Source organism: Rhinopithecus roxellana, chromosome 15, assembly GCF_007565055.1.
Source record: "Rhinopithecus roxellana isolate Shanxi Qingling chromosome 15, ASM756505v1, whole genome shotgun sequence".
NCBI lineage: Eukaryota > Metazoa > Chordata > Mammalia > Primates > Cercopithecidae > Rhinopithecus > Rhinopithecus roxellana.
Window position 1 is genome coordinate 31,655,468 of NC_044563.1, and position 19,052 is coordinate 31,674,519.

Sequence of the window (19,052 nt, forward strand, 5' to 3'; positions counted from 1 at the left end):
AGCTAAGTAAGTTTGGAAAATTATGTTTCAATTAGATACAGAAAGGCTAAAGACTAAAATAACTTACATAAACATTGTAACCTAGTTGGGGAAGTTGTTTTGCACAGGGATATGAGTTAGTAATTTTGAAATTACTTTATAATTTCAAATTATACTAGAATTGGAAATATAATTAAACCAGGATTGAAAAAATAAGTAAATATATACATTTATAATATGACCCAGGCTTCTGTTAGACAAAGAAGTCACAAGTAAGGAAAGGGAGAAGACAAAAATGGACCTTGTAGGGCTGGATTAGAATCAGTCTGAACTTATCATTGGTTTTTTAAGCACATATATGGACGTGTATGTATGCATGGGTTACTATACACACATATATCTATTTCCATAACTCTGTTTATTCAGAGTGCTGAGCAAGCCCTGGTAGCAGTAAGCACACCTACCACCCATTTGTGGGTTTCTGAATACCACTCTCCAACAAAAAGAATCACAGAACCTTGGAGAAATGGTTGATTCCGGGGCTAAGTAGGAAAATATCAGGTTGGTGCAAAAGTAATTATGATTTTTGCCATTGTAAGAGCCAAGAGCCTTGAGCATCTTGAGGTACCAAAAAGCTAAGGTCATGCCCCCCAAACAGGTGGGGAGACATTGAAAGGACACAGCGGCCAACATAAAAGAGAATGCAATGGTCAAAGCTGGGACAATCTGAGGAACGGTAGCAACTAAAAAACTGATAGTACTGGATCTTCAAGTCCATAATGACATAAATAAATAAGTAAATAGAGAAGAAGGGACAAATTTTCCTTACAGAGAATTCCATTAATAAATATAGAAAGAATGAAGGAAATCAAAACTTACAATTAAAATACCACAGTATTAATTATTGGAAATAAGAACACCCATGGATGCTAAAATTAGTGGGTAAAAGTTTAAGGTGAAATGGGATATTTGCATAGCTCAAAGTATTTTCCCAAAAATATTTATTAACTGAAAAGTAGAAAATGGAAACTTTACAGGAGAGAAACCTGTTATACATCCCCTTAATCAAATGATGAGGGGGCAATGAGAAAAATCAACATCATATGGTGACTACTCATTCCCCTTACCAATGCTGCCATTCTACCTTTCATTCTTGCTTAAATTCTTAGAATTACTTATGAGTTTTCCTTTTAACTCATCATCCCTACTTTGACATAGTACAAAAAAGTGGTAGACCTGGGAAGCTCCACGGAAGAGAAGGAACAAAACCCAGTGGTGCAAAGTTATATGAAGACCACACATATCTGAACTCTGGCCTGCTCCTCCTTTGAAACTCACAGTTTATTCAAGAACTCACACATAAGGCAACACAAGTCAGCCTCTTAAACCCTTTCTTTTACCGAGTATTTAACATAAGTCTGCATTCACTGAATGGACAGAGTAGTCTGCATTCAATAAATGTGTTCAATAAATATAGTCGGCCCTCTGTATCGGCAGATTCGTGGATTCAACCAAAGATTGAAATATTCAGGAAAAAAACAATAAAAAATAACAATGAAAAATATAAATTTTTAAAGCAATATAGTATAACAACTATTTAAACAGTATTTACATTGTATCAGGTATTACAAGTAATCTAGAGATGATTTAAAGTACACAGGAGGATATATGTAGGTTATATGCAAATGCTATACCACTTTATTCAAGGGATTTCGGCATCCCAGGATTTTAGGTCGTGGACCCAACACCCCCCGTGGATACCAAGGGACAACTGTAATAAATTATATAGTCAGGCCCCAAATCCTTTGAGTTCTTCCCTTACAACTTCTCAGGTGTGTCCCTCCCATTTCTGTTTCATTGCCATCATTGTCACCACCTCATATTTTTACTGCAGTGATCAGCTAATAAATCTTGCTTCTTCAAGTCTGTCTTCTTTTCAATCAATCCTATATCCTGCCAACAGATTAAACTTCTTAAAACTACTAACAAAAGAGAGGTAATCTAGCTATATTTGTATATTGCGGAAGAACACTTGCATATATGCAGCAGGAAACATGTATAAGAATGTTCGTAACAGCAAGATTTATAAAAGCAAAAAACTCCTGTTCACTGACAGGAGGCAAAGCATAACTGTGCACATCAGTAAAAATAAATTACATTTCTAAGCATCAAAATGGATGAATCTCAGTAATGTAATGCTGAAAATAAGTTGGCTGTAAAATATATAGCATAATATGAGTATATATGTGATTAAACAGCAAAAAAAAGCAACGAAATAATTAATTCAAAATTAATAATGCTTCCCTTTGGGATAAGGGGAAGCAGGTGGGATCAGGGAAAAGGAATGGGATAATGGAATGGATAATCCAACAAAAAGATTCTACCTTTTTGTTGAATTGAGGAGTATTCATGGTGTATGCCTTATCCATATGTTGCAAATATTCTTGCAGGTATTAATATATACTAAAGACAATTTCAAAACGAAATCACACAAAGCAAACCTATGTTTTGTCTGATCCTGCACTGACAACATTGAAAGATTAAGGGCATTTCACTGAAATAGGTGAGTTCAGAAACAGATCTGGGAAACCTCAGCACTTGGCTCAAACTTTTTCAGAGAAAACTTTTACCTGTTCTGATGAATCACAAATAAGTTAAACCAAGAGTTCTCATCTTCTTTTGGTCTCAACATTGTTACTTTTTTATTGACAAACATTCGATAGAGCCTTTCATCTGGAATGGATCCTGAAATGGACATTAAATTATTTTTAAATTGTTTTCTTACTTTGGCTTAAAAAATGAATCTATTTTGCTTCTAAATTATATCCTTTTCAAAGTATTTCACTTTACTGTTGGGAGATACATTTGAATTCTGGAATCATTTATAAATGGGTATGTTCCAGGTTCTTTTTTTTTTATCTTTTTTTGTTTTTAATTGAGACAGGGTCTTGCTATGTTGTCTAGGCTGGTCTGAAACTCCTGGGTTCAAGCAATCTTCTCGCCTCAGCCTCCCAAAGTGCTGTGATTACAGGCATAAGCCACCATGCCTGGCTGCTCCAGGGTTTTGTTTTGTTTTTTTCAACAGAGTCTCGCTCTATTGCCCAGGCTGGAGTGCAGTGGTATGATCTCGGCTCACTGCAACCTCCACCTCCTGGGTTCAAGTGATTCTCGTGCCTCAGCCTCCTGAGTTGCTGGGATCGCAGCATGCACCACCACGTCTGGCCAATTTTTGCACTTTTAGTAGAGATGGGGTTTCGCCACGTTGGACAGGCTGGTCTTGAACTCCTGACCTCAAGTGATCCACCTGCCTTGGACTCCCAAAGTGCCGAAATTGCAGGCATGTGCCACCATGCCCGGCCTGTTCCAGGTTCTTGATAAACAGTAGTTAGTTGCATTAAAAAAAATTTTCCATTTCAGGCATATATATGTTCAAAACCAGCAAAATGTAGAATAAAAATGTGAGTTTCCTATGCTTTAATTCTTATTAAAACTTCTAGTAATACTATTTTTCACCATCCCTTTGTTATAAATTATATATTCTTTTGATCTAACATATATATTATAACATGTGCAGAAATAAGTATTAAAAGGGATGATAAAAGTGTATTTAAAAACAATATTCTTATATTGTTTTAAATAAAATATATTGTGCTTTTTAAATAACTCAAAGACTTTCAAACAATTCTCATATTCCATAAGTTCATCTTGGTCTAGTGAAAGAAACTAACAAAACCAAGTCAACAAAATAGTTACAAACATTAAATATTATGAAAGGAGAAAAAGCCAGGATGCTAAGATGGAGAATTAACACTATCGAATTAAAAGGGTGGACAACACTGCTACTTTATATACAGATTAGAGAGGGTCTCAGAAGGAAAGCCAACAATGTAGAAGTCTAGGAGTTAGAAGTGGCCTAGCTCCCAAGGAGAATTCCACAGGAGTGGCCAATGGAATAAATGGCTGAGGTGGAATGCAGAACATGTAACTGGAGACAAAAAAGTCAAGACACACAAAGCCCAAGGCATTAGAAGATTAATCTACTTCAGTGTTGAAACACTGAAAACACTGGCAAAATTGAAGATGGGTAAGTAGTAAAAAGTCTGAGAGAAAAAGCAATGCAGTTTAGCCAGATGGCAGAAGCTTAAAGGGAATAGGGTGTTTGCAGGCAGACAAAGAAGTGGTGGGTGGAGCAAGGAGAACAGTGATTCCCGCTTTTGTCCAAAAGCCCAGGGGTAAGAGAACTGCATGGGACACAGGAACCTCAGGGGTCAGTTGGGCTTCACTGAAGGTTAGAAAGTAGAGACAACATTCAGAGAAGAGATAATAATGAGGAATCTGGTAATTATAAAAAGAGTTCCTAGAGTTTATAATGAAGGCTGGGGGACAGAGAAAGGTGCAGGGTGGAGACAGAGTCTAGTTAAGGAAGGTATAATAGAACAGGATAAGATAAGAGTTTGGGAGAAAATGGATGACTGGAGAGATGTGCTTCCGGTGGTGACTGAGGCATAATGAAATCTGTCCTTAGTGTGAATGGAGGAGGAAAGGCAATTTTCTGGAGATACGATCCCTAATAACACTGCAGTGATTAAAACAACTGTTAATAGCTTTTTTTAGAAAAGTATATTTCACTTCCTGCTGTATCACTTGCTGAATCAGATATAACATCCAGATTTCACTTTCCTTATCTCTAAAATATAAATAACCATGATGCTTTTCTACCTGCCAGAGGTGTTATGAAAGCTGGACAAAATTATAAGCTAGCGGTATTGTACAGTGAAGCATTAGACCTTTCAAAGACTTCCAAGATATCAAAGTGCAGTTTTGCTAATTATTCTATAATTCTAACATTCAGGATTCTACATCTGAGTCTAAAAAAACCCCAAAATAATAAATAGTAACGAAAAGACATTTTCTCACCAAAAATTTTTACCAAAACCATCCATCAGTTTTTTATAGTCACCAATAAATAATAATAAGGTTTGCCCCATTTTTTCCAAACAGATACAAACTTATCTCCAAAATTTCACTTCTCAATTGTTTGAAGAATCATGCATGGACATAAAGAGTAAAATAAAACTATCTTACCTAAACCATATAGCGCAATCTTTGTGCTTCCTTTTTGAAGCAAAACTGGACTAATGTCTATCTTCTCCACGGACATTGAACGTCCAAAGTGATTTACAAATCCAGCACAACTTAAAATGTCCAGGGCGCAAAGTGCATCTGCCTACATAAAATAATTTCAAAGAACGTTAGTGTGTATGTAAAAGTATCTGCATGAATATCATATCACCCGTTAAAAGCATACTCCATATACTACTTACAAAAACAGATGAGGACAGTGTCTTCTCAAAACAAAATTACAACAGTAAAAGTATTTGCTACATTTTTTTGTACTACAAATCACCTACAGCAACTGGAATCACATGCCAAATGCAAGGTTAACATCTCACCAAAACTTAGGATGTCTTGGCCACAAAAAAATAAAAATCAGTCATGAGATAAAAGCTTTGTAATATTAAGCAAACCTCTTAAAGCCTGGGGAAGGAAAAAAGACCATAGATCATCAGCGATTCATAATATTAGTAACCAGATAAAATGAAAAAATACTTTGAGGGTACGATCTCTAGTCTTACCTACATATCAAACAGATAATCTAATTTAAGATTAGATTACCTAACAGATAGTCTAAATTGAGATCAGATTACCTAACAGATAGTCTAAATTGAGATTAGATTACCTAACAGATAGTCTAAATTGAGATTAGATTATCTAACAGATAGTCTAAATTGAGATTAGATTACCTAACAGATAATCTAAATTAAGATAATCTAATTTAGATTTAAAGATGTTCATGAAACAATCATTTCCTAAAAGTGTGATTTTATAAGACAGTTATAAAAACACTGGCAAACTGTAAAGAACTATACAAACGTTAGGTGTTCACTCCTACTCCTGGCTTCTTACTGTTAACATCAGTACTAATGAAATAAAAGCATCGCTCATACACCAATTCTTAGTCCAGATTTTTTAAAAAATCTAAAAAGCAGTATAAAAGTTTGTATGAATGTGAAAAGTCAACTTGACTTTTTAAATCAATTTGACTACTACACACTGAGAAAAAGGGGAGGCATGCTCTCCACAGACAAACTAAACTGATCATTTCCAAAATTCCAACAAACCGTAAGAAAACAATAATTACCCCCGTGGGATCGTCATGATTGCCATGAATACTAAACACTGGAATTGAAATGTTGAGGTTGCCATCTTGATAGTTCACCCATGGAAACCTTAAAAAAAAAAAAGTTATTTAAAATGTCTACAAGGGACAAAAGCTGTTTTCCCTAAGATTCTCCTCCAAAATATTAATGCAATCATAGGCAAACTGCATAATCTACATTGGCATATGATCACTAGCTTAGAGCTTTAAAAAATAAAATCGTAGGTGACAATTCATTTCAATGAGTTTGAAAATAAAGTACTACATTTTAAAGAAACCCCAACTATATTAAACAGTGCTTGTGGTATGTATGAGTAGTACATCTAATTAATGAAAAGTAAATAGGCCTTCAAAATTTTAAAAACTTAGCATATGGTTTTTATTCATAGTGGGGGGAGGGAAGAAAACCCATATACTTTAGAATCCCAAAGAGGTAAATTAAAACTCTGAGGTCTATCAATTATGACCTGTGCAAATTAAAGTCTCCTGTCAGCCCCTGCCCCCAGCCATCCAGCTCCCCTTCTCAGAGGCAAATAATGTCAGCAATTCCTAGTGCATTTTTCAAAAGGATCCTATACCTATACACACAAATAGATTTTCTTCCTCCTTACATAAATGATACAAAAATACAGATTTCTGCATACTGCTTTTATTACTCAACATATTTTAGAAATCATTCCACATCAGTACATTCTTCTGCTCTGTCAGTCACACAGTACTCCATTACATGGATTATCATGATGTGTTTGAGCAGTTCCCTACCAATGGACATTTACATTCTGTGCAGTCTTGTTTTACAAACAATGCTACAGTGAGTAATCTTGTACAAAGTAATTTTGTACGGAGTGATCTTGTACAAAGTAAACTTGTTGCCCTTGTGAGTCGACCTGTAAAGGGATACCGGAAGGGAACTGTTAAGTCAAAGAGTACGTGCATTTGTAATTTTGATAGACACTGCCAATTTCCCACCACAGCGATTTACACATAATGCAATGGCAATGCACAAGAGGGACAGTTTCCCCCTACCTCATTAACATAGTATATTATCCAGCTCTTAAATCTATGCTAGTAGATCTCAATGCTAGCAGCATGTTGGAATTATCTTGGGGATCTTTTAAGAAATGCCAATGCCCATGACATATTTAGAGAGACTCTAAGCCAGTTGGCCTGGAGACGGGGCATCCATATTTTTAAAGGTTCTTAGGTAACTGTACTGTGCACTCAGGATTGAGAGTCACAGACCTATGCCAACCTGATAGGAGAAAAATATTTCAGTATAGCTCTTTTTCTTATGAGTTAGATCAAACTTTAAAAAATACATTTAGGCCGGACTCCGTGGCTCACGCCTGTAATCCCAACACTTTGGGAGGCCGAGGTGGGCAGATCACTTGAGGTCAGGAGTTCGAGATGAGCCTGGCCAACACGGTGAAACTCCGTCTCCATTAAAAACACAAAAATTAGCCGGGCATGGTGGCACGCGCCTGTAGTCCTAGCTACTTGGCAGGCTGAGGCAGCACAAGTGCTTGAACCTGGGAGACGGAGCTTGCAGTAAGCCGAGGTCGCGCCACTGCACTCCAGCCTGGGCGACAAAGCAAGACTCTGTCTCGAAAAAAAAAAAAAAAAGGTTAAATGTCATGTTATTTCCTTTTCTGTGAAGTATGTCCATCTTCCTTATTTCTTACTAACTCATGAATGTTATTGTCTTGAAAGAACTGCTTATTGGGGAATTCAGCCTTAATTTGCAATTGGTTGCAATTATTCCTCCTGATTGAACTCTGACTTCTGGCTTTGCTTCAGGCAGTTTTTGGCATACAGAAATTTATTTTTGCAAAGACAAATGTATGAATCTTTAAGGCTTCTGGATCTTATATCATACTTAGAAGGCTTTCCAACATCTAGATTTTTAAAATACGTCTAACAGTTTCTCCTAGTAGTTTTACTGAATCCATTATTTCCCCTACATTATGAGCCAGTGACCTTCATCAAATACTAAATTCCTATATGTATTTGAGGCTATTTCTGGAGTTTCTATTCTCTTTCACTTACCTATCTACCAATTCATAAGCCATACCACATTTTCAATTATTGTAGCATTGTTATACTTCAAATCTAATTGGCTATTAACTCCTTAGTAGTCTTCTTTTTCAGGATTTCCCTATCTTTGTCTATTTTCTACATGAACTGTAAACTGGAAGATTAAATTATCCAAAATGTAACACAAAGAGGTAAAGTTATGGGCAGTATTTTTTTTTAACAGTATGATATATAAATGATATTCAGAAAGACAAGGGAAACAATATTTGAAAACATAATGAATAGGAATTTCCCCAAGTTGCTGAAAAACAGTAATACCACACTAAATATATGATAAAGCCCACACGGGACAAACAGAATTAAATCCACAGCTAAGTAAGACTGCAATATGTTAAGAACAACAAGAAAATCTTAAGTGTTACCTGAGTATTGTCTTTATGCTAGTCACTACTCTAAGCATTTTTCTTATCATCTCAGTCTTCTCAACTCTGTAAGATTGGCACATTTCTTACCCATGTCATGAATGACAGAACTAAGGTGGAGTGGTTAAGTGACTAATGTAGTTTTACAACTACTAAATGACAGAACCAGGATTTGAACTCAGACTGTTTTTTACCGGAACCCATGCTCTTAATCACTATGCTAAACTTTCTAGCAACTCAACTAACAGTAGACTCCTCAACAGCAACAACAAAAAAAGAGTTTACCACCCACCGACACCGCATGAAAAAACTACTGAAAACTGTACTTCAGAAAGAAGGAAACTAAATCTACACAAAAGAAATGAAATACAAGAAACAACAGTGAGCAAAGAAATAGCTAAACATGTATATAGGGTGGGGAAACAGTTTTCAAAACAGAATGCAATTTAAAAATAAGATAAAAGAAAGAAAACACTAAAGTCAAAAAATGTCCCGGCTCGGTGCAGTGGCTCACGCCTATAATCAGCTCACGCCTATAATCCCAGCACTTTGGGAGGGCGAGGTGGGAGGATCACTTGAGGTCGTCAGGAGTTCAAGACCAGCCTCACCAACCTGGTGAAACCCCATCTCTACCAAAAACACATAAAAAAATTAGCTGGGCATGGTGGTGCACACTTGTAGTCCCAGCTACTCAGGAGGCTGAGGCAGGAGAACTGCTTGAACCTGAGAGATAGAGGTTGCAGTGAGCCAAGATCGTGCCTCTGCACTCCAGCTTGGGCGAGAGAGTGAGACTTCTTCTCAAAAAATAAAAAATAAAAAATAAAAAATGTCTCGAGTTTTAGATTTGAATAGAAGGAGAGCAGAGACACTGATCACAATTTTTACAAACAAGGACGAAGTATTATACAAATCTTTTAAAACTCAATTTTATATGCGGCCAAACTATCAATCAAGGGGAAAGTAAACATAAACATTTTCATGTAGACAAAATCTCAAAAAAAAATTTACCTCCCAATATAAAGTCACACTTTAAAAAATAAATAAGAAATAAATATGGGCTAGGCATGGTGGCTCACAACTGTAATCACAGCACTTTGCGAAGCTAAGGTAGGAGGACTGCTTGGGCCCAGGACCAGCTGGGCAACATAGTGAGACCCCATCTCTAACATAATTTCTTAAAAATTAGCTGGGTGTGGTGGCTGATATGGTTTGGCTCTGTGTCCCCACCCAAATCTCATCTTGTAGCTCCCACAATTACCACGCGTTGTAGGAGGGGCCTCGTGGGAGATAACTGAATCATGGGGGCGGGCCTTTCCTGTGCTGCTCTAGTGATAGTGAATAAGTCTAAAGATATCTGATGGTTTTAAAAATGGGAGTTTCCCAGCACAACCTCTCTCTTTGCCTGGCACCATCCATATAAGACATGACTTGCTCCTCCTGCCTTCAGTCATGATTGTGAGGCCTCCCCAGCCATGTGGAACTGTAAGTCCATTAAACCTCTTTCTTTTGTGAATTGCCCAGTCTCGATTATGTCTTTATCAGCAGCATGAAAACGGACTAATACAGTGGCACATGCCTGTAGTCCCAGCTACTTGGGAGGCTGAGGCAGGAAGATAGCTTGAACCCAGGAGGTTGAGGCTGCAGTGAGCTATGATCATGCCACTGCACTACAGCCCGGGCAAGAGAGCCAGACCCTGTCTCAAAAGCAAAATTTAAATAAATAAATAAATAAACATGAGTATGTCTATTCTCATGGGTTAGTATGTACACATATTTTTCTTAGCTCTGTCCACTGAGAGCCTAGAAGCAACAATACAATAGTAATGTGCACATCTAACATCCAGATCTTGGTTTCCAAATACCATTCTCCAAAAGGAACCAGGGCTCCTTGAACAAATGGTTGAGTCTGAAGCTAAGAAAAAGTACAAAATCAGCCTGGAACATCTTACAGTGAAAAAAATCAGAAGAAAGGGTGGGATATGGGGGTATATCAAAAGGATACAGCAGCCAATCTCAAAAAGAGCCCAATGGCTAAAGCTGGAACAATTTAAGCCACAAGTACATTATGATAGCATTAAATTATAACCCAAAGGAAAAAAAAATGTATCTACTGATACAGACAACTGAATAAACTGACACAGACAACTGAATAAACTGATATAGAAAACTGAATAAACAAATGTGGGACAAGGGGCAAATCTTCCTTACAAAAGAATCCCAATTAATACATGTAGCAAGAATATAGGAAATAGAAAATCAAAATTAGAATATCACAGTTATAACTGTTGTAGGTAAGATCCACTGATGAATCTAAAATTAATGAACAAATTTAAGGCGGAATAGAAAAGCCACACAGCCTCAAATATCTCCCCTAAAATATTTATTAATTACCTTGGTGGTTTTATGTCCATCAGAAGTGGAAACTTAACTCCCCTCCCTTTGAGAGTAAGATGGACTCAGAGACTCAATTCTAACCAACAGCATATGGAAAGGAAAAAATAATGACTTTACACCGGAGAAACCTGGCAGAGACCGGCTTAACTAAGTGATCAAGGTTAAAATCACCAGTGATAAATCAGGTTGATGTCATGCACCTCCTGATGTGATGTGACTGAAAGGGTCACTTCTTGAATATTCTCCCCCGAAACCTGTAATCCTAATCTAATCATAGAAAGCAAGAGAAAAACCCAAATTGAGGGACATTCTACAAAAAACCTGACCTCTTTATAAGTATTAGGGTCACGAAAGACAACAGAAAATCTGACACGGGCTGAAGAAACTAAGGAAACTTTTTTACTAAATGCAATGTGAGATCCTGTACAATGTTTAAGACATGATGGGCCGAAAGTGGTGGCTCACATCTGTAATCCCAGCACTTTGGGAGACCGAGGCAGGTGGATTACCTGAGGTCTGGAGTTCAAGACCAGCCTGGCCAACATGACAAAACCCCGTCTCTACTAAAAACACAAAAACTTGCTGGGTGTGGTGATGGGCGCCTGTAATCCCAACTACTCAGGAGGCTGAGGCAGGGAGAATTGCCTGAACCCAGGAGGCGGAGGTTGCACTGAGCCAAGATCATGCCACTGCACTCCAGCCTGGGCAACAGAGCGAGACCCCATCTCAAAAAAAAAAGAAAAAACACATGATATTTTTATAATACAGGGATTGATGAATGTCATAAATAGTCCCAAAGGCACAAATGGAATAAAAGAAAAAACAATAGATTTAACTACATAAAAATTAAATATTTCTGTCAACAAGAGTCCATAAACAAAGTCAAAAGACAAGCCATAAGCCACTAATTGGGAAAAAATATATGTATCACAAAGGTTTACTAACTAGAATATATAAGTAACTTCTGCAATTCAGGTAGAAAAACAAACAAAAAATCTCAGTTTTCAAAACAGGTAGAGGATATGAACAGGAGAAGATACCAAAATGTACAATAACCTGAGAAGATATTCAGTCCCAACACTTTTTTTTTTTTTTTTTGAGATGGAATCTTGCTCTATCACCTAGGCTGGAGCGCAGTGGCACAATCTCGGCTCACTGCAACCTCTGCTTCTGGGACTCAAGTAATCCTCCCACCTCAGCTTCCTGAGTAGCTGGGTCAGTCCCACTATTAATTGGGAAAATACAAATTAATATGACGACGTACAAAAAATTCAAAGAATGATATTTACTAAGAAAATAGCTTATGTGAAAAGCAAAATGGTTAATTGTGTGTTTGTGCGTCTTATACAGAAAATACCATACACAAGTAATCATTCACTCAAGTAAATAAATATACTTACTTACTAAAACCAAAGTTGACTGACTGATCACTGAGAATTTCAAACTGGACAGGCCTATCACCCATACAATATTTTCTTAATAACTCGAGGCAGGTATGTAACGTTTTCCTTGAGGGCTTATTTTCATGAAAAAGATCACCACCTAACAAAATAAAATCCACCTGATCAACAGAAAAAGGTGTTACAATTAGTATGTTTTACAGGTAACATTTTTATAAACTGCAGATGAAAGAGATTAAAAAAACTCACAAAAGACACTATTATGTATGGCAATTTACATTTTATTTATTCAAAGGGACTTTCAATCTGGTAATTAATCTGACTCTAATTTAGCTGACTAAGCTATCTTAAAAAAAGCCATCTTCCAATTACACCAAGTCTCTGATTCAAGCTACACAAGGTGATCATGTTTTTTCTATTATTCGAATCAAACATAAACTTAGCACTTCAACAGAACGTATGGAAGAGATACCAAATTCAATCCAAATCATTCATTTAATTCATTCAGCATTTATTTAGAATTCCTACAGGTTCTAGAAGCTAAAAAAATAGCAATCTACAAAACAGATTATATCCCTGCCCTCATTAAATACTGACTCTATGCAAGACCCCCTGCTGAGTCCTGAGATACAATGATGAATAAAATATCATCCCTATCCTAAATATGTTCAAACTCTAATGGAAGAGGCAAACTGTTATAGATCCAAACATAAGTCAAACTCTGGGGTGTACCAGAATGGACACGTAAGCAACCAGCAGCGGAGATGACACTACAACGAATATGAACTCAAGGCAGGACAATTCGCCTATGGACACAAAGTCTAGAAGGGATGAACTAACATGATGGCATGTTAGTTGCACTAGGAAAGATAAATAATTTTGAGGAAGACATTCTAGGAATAACTTCAGTGAAGGAGGGAAATCATACAGAAAAAGTCTAACACAGGCTTTCAAGACATATACGATGCACCTAAAGAAACTTAAGTGCTTAATCATACAAAAGAACACAAGGTATAGATCACTGTGCGTATGGTAGTTAGGGTAACTTTAATAAAAATGTGAGATTTAAGCTAGGCCTTCCAGGATGAACACTATTTGAGTAAAAGGAAGAAAATGATCACAATCAAAGGCATGGAAGAAACAAAACAAAAACAACAAACCAAATGAAAAATATAATGGGGCGAAAAGAAGTTGTTGCTTAATGGGTGTCATTTTTGCCAGATGAGAGTAATTCTGGAGATTGGTTGCACAGCAATATGAACGTATTTAACACTACTGTACTGTACACTTGAAAATGGTTAACAAGGGAAATTTTATGTTATGTATTTAATATATTTTGACATCATTCAAACATTAAAATTTTTTTTTTTTAACTGGCTGGCGGTGACTCTAGGAAATACTGAAAAGAACACGACTCACTTCTGTGGTATTCTTGCCAGAAGTGCAGAATTGAACCTAATCATGAGGAAATACCACATATAGTCAATTTGAGGAAGATTCTATAAAATTACTGGCCTGTGTACTCTTCAAAATATCAGGGTCATGAAAAACAAAGGCAAGGCAGATTCAGGAAAATGTACCAGATTAAAGGAGACAAAGAGACATGGCAACTAAATGCAATATGTAAACCTGGACTGGGTCCTGGATGCCACCAACCAGCCTCCAAAGAGCTATAACAGACATTACAGGAACAATTGGCAACATCTTAACATTATATAATAGCACGGAATCAATACTACTTTCCTGGTTTTCTATGATTATACATGCAGTTTACTCTCAAATGATTGAGGGAAAAAAATCATGTGCTTGTAAAGAGAGGATAAAGCAAATGTGACAAAATGTTAGAAAACTTGGGTGACAGGTAAGGAATTCTATGCACCATTCTTGCCAACTTTTCCGTGAGACTGACGTTGTTTCAAAATAAAAAGTTTTTTTAAAAAAAGACTCCAAGAATCTAGGGAACAGAACTAAGACTGGTTAGTGGGCATGGGCCAACATAATAAGGGACTTAAAAGTCAGGAAGAATTTAGACTTCAATAATAAGAAATACTAAATACAAATCAAGAAAACAAGTAAACATAACACGCATCTAGAAGTCCCTAGGGGTTATGGAGGCTGGAACAGTTAAGATTAAGGAATGCAGGGAAGGCAAACAGTGGAAACAGAGGTGAAGAAAAGGGCAAAGTAGAAGTAAGTAGCTTACTCTCAGGAGAAGATTCTGTTTTAGGGCTCAAGAGTTAAAAAAGAAAGAGCACATGCAGGATTCTCCGGCAGGAAACAGACCTTTGGCCACAAGTTTTTGTGCCTTCAGGGAAGGAAAAATTCACCTTACATTCTATTATTGAAAAGTCAAAAAAGGACAGAAGCTGGTGAAATTACGGAGAAAAAGGAATACTTACACAATGGTGGTAGGGGTATAAACCGGTTCAACCATTGTGGAAAGCAGTGTGACGATTCCTCAAAGAGCTAAAAATGGAACTACCATTCCACCCAGCAATTCCATTACTCAGTATATACCCAAAGGAATATAAATCCTTCTACCATAAAAACACAGCACACATATATTCACTGCAGTACTATTCACAATAGCAAAGACATGGAATCAACCTAAATGCTCATCAATGGTAGATGGGATAAAGAAAATGTGGTACATATAAACCATGGAATACTATGCAGCCATTAAAAAGAACCAGGTCATATCCTTTGCAGGGACATGGATAGAGCTGGAGGCCATCATCCTTAGCAAACTAATGGAGGAACAGAAAATCAAATACCACTTCTCTCTTATAAGTGGAAGCTAAATGATAAGAACACATGGACACAAAGAGGGGAACAACAGACACTAGGACCTACCAGAGGGCAGATGACAGGAGGAGGGAGAGGATGAGGAAAAATAATAAAGGGGTACTAGGATTAATACCTGGGTGCCAAAATAATCTATACAACAAACCCCTGTCATATGAGTTTACCTATATAACAAACCTGCACATGTACCCCTGAACCTAAAATGAAAGAATCCAGCCATTGCCTCACTTAATTAAGAAACTTAAAATATGTATACCCACTGCTTTCTTGATTCTTTCTAAGCACTAAGAAATAGCATGAACAAACAAAAGATTTTCACTCTCATGGAGTTTTCCTTCTAGTGAAGATGACAGATAATAAATAAGTAATTCAATAAATTATTTCGGATAGTGGTATTAAAAATATGCTATGAAAAAAAAAAGCAGAGAAATTGATAAAAGAGTGCTTGAAAGTATCAGGGAAGACGTCTCCAAAAATGTAAGACTTGAACTCTCAGAAGTAGGTCCCACCAAGATCAATGTGCTCCAAGCAGAAAGAAATAGATATATAAGGGCCTCAGAGTAGAACGTGCCGGTGTGGATGTAGCATTGTAAATCAGGCAGAGAGTAGTAGGAGATGAAGTTTCATGGCAGGGGCCAAGATTGAGTTGAACCTTGTAGTTTGAATTTTATACTAGATTCAATGGAATAACACTTGGAAAATTTTAGGCGGCAGAGTGCCATGATCTGATTTATTATTTTAAAAGTTCACTTTGGCTGCTATGCTGAGTAGATGTATGCTGAGTAGATGCAGCAGAAAAGAATGGAAGCAGAAAGATGGAAGGGGACCTCCTGCAGGCCATGTGAAACGTGATCAAGCTTTGGACTAAGTTTATTAGTGTGAAGAGAGTAGTAGAGAGGCACCATATATATTTGGGAGGAAGAAATAAGGACCTAGCAGATAAACTGAAGAGAACTCTGCAGAAAAGTCAAGATTGGAGGTGTTAATTTGCAAGTCAACTTTTATGTTTATTCTCCAACCCTCTCCTGGGCTGATGTGTTAACTGGCTGCTGAAATTTTTCCTTGATTGTCCCATTGCAGTCTCCAACTCTAAATTTGTCTAAATCAGAAATTGTCACCTTCCCACATAAAGAAGTACCTCTTCCTTATCTACCTATTTCTATTTTTGGTACAACTATTCACTCAAACTCCACACATTTCAGAGTCACTGTCATCCCCTTTGCCCTTATCTCCACACCCTACAACTAACCAAAGCACACGAATCCTCTTTTTGCAGTATCTCTTGCATTCACTTCCTCTTTCCCATCCCTAAGGACAACACTTCAAAAAACTGGTCTCCAATTCATGGTATTATACTCTGCTGCCAGAAGACTTTCTATTGAACTGGGTACAAATTTCTCAATCTGATATTTGAAGTCCTCATTAATGCAGCTCAAACCTTTACTTTTAGTGTCTCAGCATGCTTGCTAACTATGACCTGCTGGTGAGCCAAATTGACTACAGGGCCCCTAACATACCTTATACTGTCTTACCTGTGTCTTCACTCCTGCTTCACATGGATGTACATTCTCTATGCTCCCCACTGGCCAAAACTCTACCCTTCCTCCAAAGCCCAAGTTAAACACAACCTTTTTCATTAAGCTCATCTTGCTATTTTTTTTCTTTTTTTGAGATGGAGTCTTGCTCTGTTCCCTGGGCTGGAGTGCAGTGATGTGATCTCGGCTCACTGCAACCTCTGCTCCCAGGTTCACGTGATTCTCCTGCCTCAGCCTCCCAGGTAGCTGACACTACAGGCGCCCACCACCATGCCCGGCTAATTTTTTTTGTATTTTTAGTAGAGACGGGGTTTCACTGTGTTAGCCAAGATGGTCTCGATCTCCTGACCTCGTGATCCGCCCACCTCGGCCTCCCAAAGTGCTGGGATTACAGGCATGAGCCACCGCGCCCAGCCCTCATCTTGCTATAATCTAAATGTGATCTTTTCTGCCTCTAAACTCACAGGAAATGCTATTTAGAATTTCCTTAGGGCTACTATCACATACAACCTTGCATCTGAGGATTGTGGATATATGTCTTTCACACTAGTTTTCTTCTATGTCCTCTGAAAGCAGAAGTTTTGACAGTCACTTTCCATTTCAAATAGACACTGCCACAGTATCCTGCATTCAGTAAACACCCCAAAAAATTTGTAAAATTTAAAGACTGTCTACAAAAGTAGCTCTTACTTGAATTTAAGACACAAAGCACACAAAATCGACTTTGAGCTTTTAGTATATTGATATTCAAGCAGGCAAGGTAAGCACCTGAGCTTATAAAACAAATCTGTAATTTTAGAAGGAAAAATAACTTGTTGACTAAGGGAATACGGTAGAAAGTGCACAAATATAAACCACACTCACTTCATTTTCCTGGGCAAGTCTTAAAATTTCATCGAGTGTTACAAACGTATCGTTTCCTCTGACTGCATCTTTCTCCATAAATCCAAGATGAATATCTGTTGCAACTAAGATTTTAAACGTGTTTTCATCATCACTATATTAAAAAAGAAAAAACATTTAATATATTAATAATTCATTAAAAGGATATTCAAACAAATTGAGGCTTAAACTTATAAAATAAATAACAACAGTTATGGAGTAAAATCTTTTTTTTAGCCTTAGAGTTCATCTGAAAATCTGAAGTATTCAACATATATTAACATTAGTTTTCCTAACCACTAGTTCAATATAGAACAAATGTACATAAATCTTTACAAGGATCTATAACTGCTTCAAAAATTCACAATCTTGTTATAACCAGTTTTACAAACTCACGTAATCCAGGCCCGAAAGTTTGCTTGTTTTCCTCTTCTTAGAAAACCAAAGAGCTTTTGACACCTTTATCTAAACTTGTTATTTATCTGACTTTGTACTCTTCCAGGAAAATCAAAGTTAATTTAAAAAGCCTTCCTCTAAATTTATAAGTCAATTTTATACTAATATGCTAATAACTTACATTCAGGCCCCTGAAGACACTTGCTTGACTCTACTCTCTATAGAGTTAGATTTCATTAAAAAAGTTAGCCAAGTAACAAAACAGAATTGTTTCAATTTGAATTTGGTAATATTCAAAGGTACTTTAATGTGAAGTAGCAATGTAATAGTTATTAATACTCTCTTACACTAAACTTAACTTTAATTGCATAAAATACTTTTATTTCTATGATCTCATCTCAATCCTCACAGATAAAGAGTCAGGCATTATTATCTCTGACAAATGAGAAGGCTAAACCCAGAGAAATTAACTGCTTTATCACATAACTAGTGACAGAAACAGGACGAAAACCCATGATGAAAACTCAGGCTATTTTCAATAAACCACAATGAATTTTTTAAAAAATCTCTGCATATATCTCCAAAATTCAAATCTTTACAAACAAAAGATATTTCCAGAAACTATTCCTCTTCAAAAACTTCAAAAATGATATGCACACAGTTCTGACTGCTATATCAAAAAAGGTAAGTCAGAATACTTTTCAAATCACAATACTACACGCTTTGGTAGCAATTTATGAGGTATTTTCACATGAATTCTCTCATTTAAGCCTCAAAACTAATCTGAGAAAGGTATAATTATTCCAGTTATACAAATGGCAAAATTGAGGCAAGGCTCAGAGAATTGCTGACTTGCCCAAGATCACACAGCTAGTAGTGTTCAAGGACTTGAAACTAGGATAAAAGACTACAAGTTTAAAGTCTTTCCCACATAACTTTTTTTTTTTTATGATCTCGGCTCACTGCAACCTCCACCTCTTGGGTT

The 19,052-nt window shown here is 36.8% G+C and overlaps 1 protein-coding gene across 5 annotated transcripts in view; it reads right to left on the reverse strand.

The window, feature by feature from the left end:
- The window catches only part of MRE11 (MRE11 homolog, double strand break repair nuclease), a 76,909-nt gene that overhangs the window by 56,169 nt on the left and 1,688 nt on the right, over nucleotides 1-19,052 (reverse strand). For all 5 annotated transcript variants that reach the window (XM_010360562.2, XM_030918136.1, XM_030918138.1 and 2 more), the window contains exons 3-7: nucleotides 17,654-17,786; nucleotides 12,450-12,610; nucleotides 6,182-6,269; nucleotides 5,065-5,206; nucleotides 2,610-2,724 (exon numbers count right to left, since the gene is read on the reverse strand). In XM_010360562.2, coding sequence (XP_010358864.1) covers nucleotides 2,610-2,724; nucleotides 5,065-5,206; nucleotides 6,182-6,269; nucleotides 12,450-12,610; nucleotides 17,654-17,786 — 639 coding nt within the window. The remainder of the gene's footprint in view (nucleotides 1-2,609; nucleotides 2,725-5,064; nucleotides 5,207-6,181; nucleotides 6,270-12,449; nucleotides 12,611-17,653; nucleotides 17,787-19,052) is intronic.